The sequence below is a fragment of the Buceros rhinoceros genome, unplaced genomic scaffold (assembly GCF_000710305.1).
Source record: "Buceros rhinoceros silvestris isolate BGI_N320 unplaced genomic scaffold, ASM71030v1 scaffold17482, whole genome shotgun sequence".
Taxonomy (NCBI): domain Eukaryota; kingdom Metazoa; phylum Chordata; class Aves; order Bucerotiformes; family Bucerotidae; genus Buceros; species Buceros rhinoceros.
The window spans coordinates 1-1,342 of NW_010399677.1; the positions used below are offsets into that span (position 1 = coordinate 1).

At 60.6% G+C, this 1,342-nt stretch overlaps 1 protein-coding gene across 1 annotated transcript in view; it reads left to right on the plus strand.

The window, feature by feature from the left end:
* Positions 1 to 3: 3 nt before the first annotated feature.
* PCSK9 (proprotein convertase subtilisin/kexin type 9) overlaps positions 4 to 1,342 on the plus strand; it is a gene marked incomplete at its 5' end in the record, with an annotated part of 5,134 nt that continues 3,795 nt past the window's right edge. Inside the window, 4 exons of the mRNA XM_010131581.1 lie at positions 4 to 117; positions 262 to 385; positions 577 to 710; positions 1,309 to 1,341. Of these exons, the coding sequence (XP_010129883.1) occupies positions 4 to 117; positions 262 to 385; positions 577 to 710; positions 1,309 to 1,341 (405 nt within the window). The remainder of the gene's footprint in view (positions 118 to 261; positions 386 to 576; positions 711 to 1,308; position 1,342) is intronic.

The following is a 1,342-nucleotide window of genomic DNA, read 5'->3' on the forward strand; positions in this document are numbered from 1 at the left end:
ACGGCGCGGTGGCTACAGGCCCGGGCAGCTCGGCGGGGGTACCTGACCCAGCTGCTGCACGTCTTCCACCTCCTGCCTGCCTTCCTGGTGAAGATGAGCAGCGACGTCCTGGACATGGTATGGGAGTAGGCAGCGGGTCCCAGGGTAGTGGGTCATGGCAAGAGACAGCAGCAGGGATGGGCACTCACTGGTGAGTTCTGCCAGCCTCAAGGGGAACGGGAGCTTTGCCACCATGGCAGGCGCTGTGTCTCCTCCCCGCAGGCACTGAAGCTGCCGTATGTGGAGTATGTCGAGGAGGACGCCTACGTCTTTGCCCAGAGCATCCCCTGGAACCTGGGCAGGATTGTGCCACCACAGCCCAGATCGGGTGCCTACAGCCCTCCCAGTAAGCACTGGGCCATGGGGGGAGGACTGCGGGAGGGTCAGTGACCCCATCCCCTCTCCTGATCTTGGGGGGATGGGAACATTCCCCCTCCCCATGGTGATGTGGGTCTGGAGCTGCATTTTGGGAGCATCCTAGGTGGTGGGGGCTGACCGTGGTGGTGGTTGCCTTTCCCCTGGCTGCGTCCCTGGTAGATAAAGGTGAGCGGGTCGAGATTTACCTGCTGGACACCAGCGTGCAGAGCACCCATCGGGAGATCGAGGGCAGGGTGCTTGTGACTGACTTTGAGAGCATCCCCGAGGAGGACGGCACCCGATTCCACAGGCAGGTGAGCCCCAAGGTGCTGCACGCTGCAGCCTGGCAAGAGCATCCCCCTGCACCCACCAAACCCTGGCCAGGCTCATGGGACAAGAGGGACACTCAGCTTGTGACAGAATGCCAGGCAGGACAGGTAGCAGCAGGAGCTGTGGTCCTGGGAGATGCTGGGACCCTCAATGTGGTTTATTTGGAGCTGTGGCTGCGGCGGATCAGGGCTCCTTTCTGGGAAAAGCAGGCTGGGGGGCATGGGTGCACGTCAAGCTGTCGCTGCGAGAGGAAATTGAGGTCCACCCCACACCCAGAGCTGGGACAGCTGCCTGCCCCCTGCAGTGGGTGCTAGTGCTGCTTTGCATGGCTTTATCGCTGCTTGCATAGAGGAGCCCAGTGCTGGCAGAGTCCTGGGGAAGGCTGCCCGCATGCCCTCTCCTTCCTGCCAGCTTTTCTCCTTCTGCACAGGATGATTTTTTTAATCTTTCCCCTATCCTGAAATATTTTTAAGGATTTTTTCTGCAGCAGGATTTAGCTGGTGCAAAGCACAAGGTGTGGGGTGGGAAGGATGCTGTCGGGTTGCAACGGGTTGGGGCATAAAACCGTGGTGCCTGCACCAGGCCAGCAAGTGCGACAGCCACGGGACACACATGG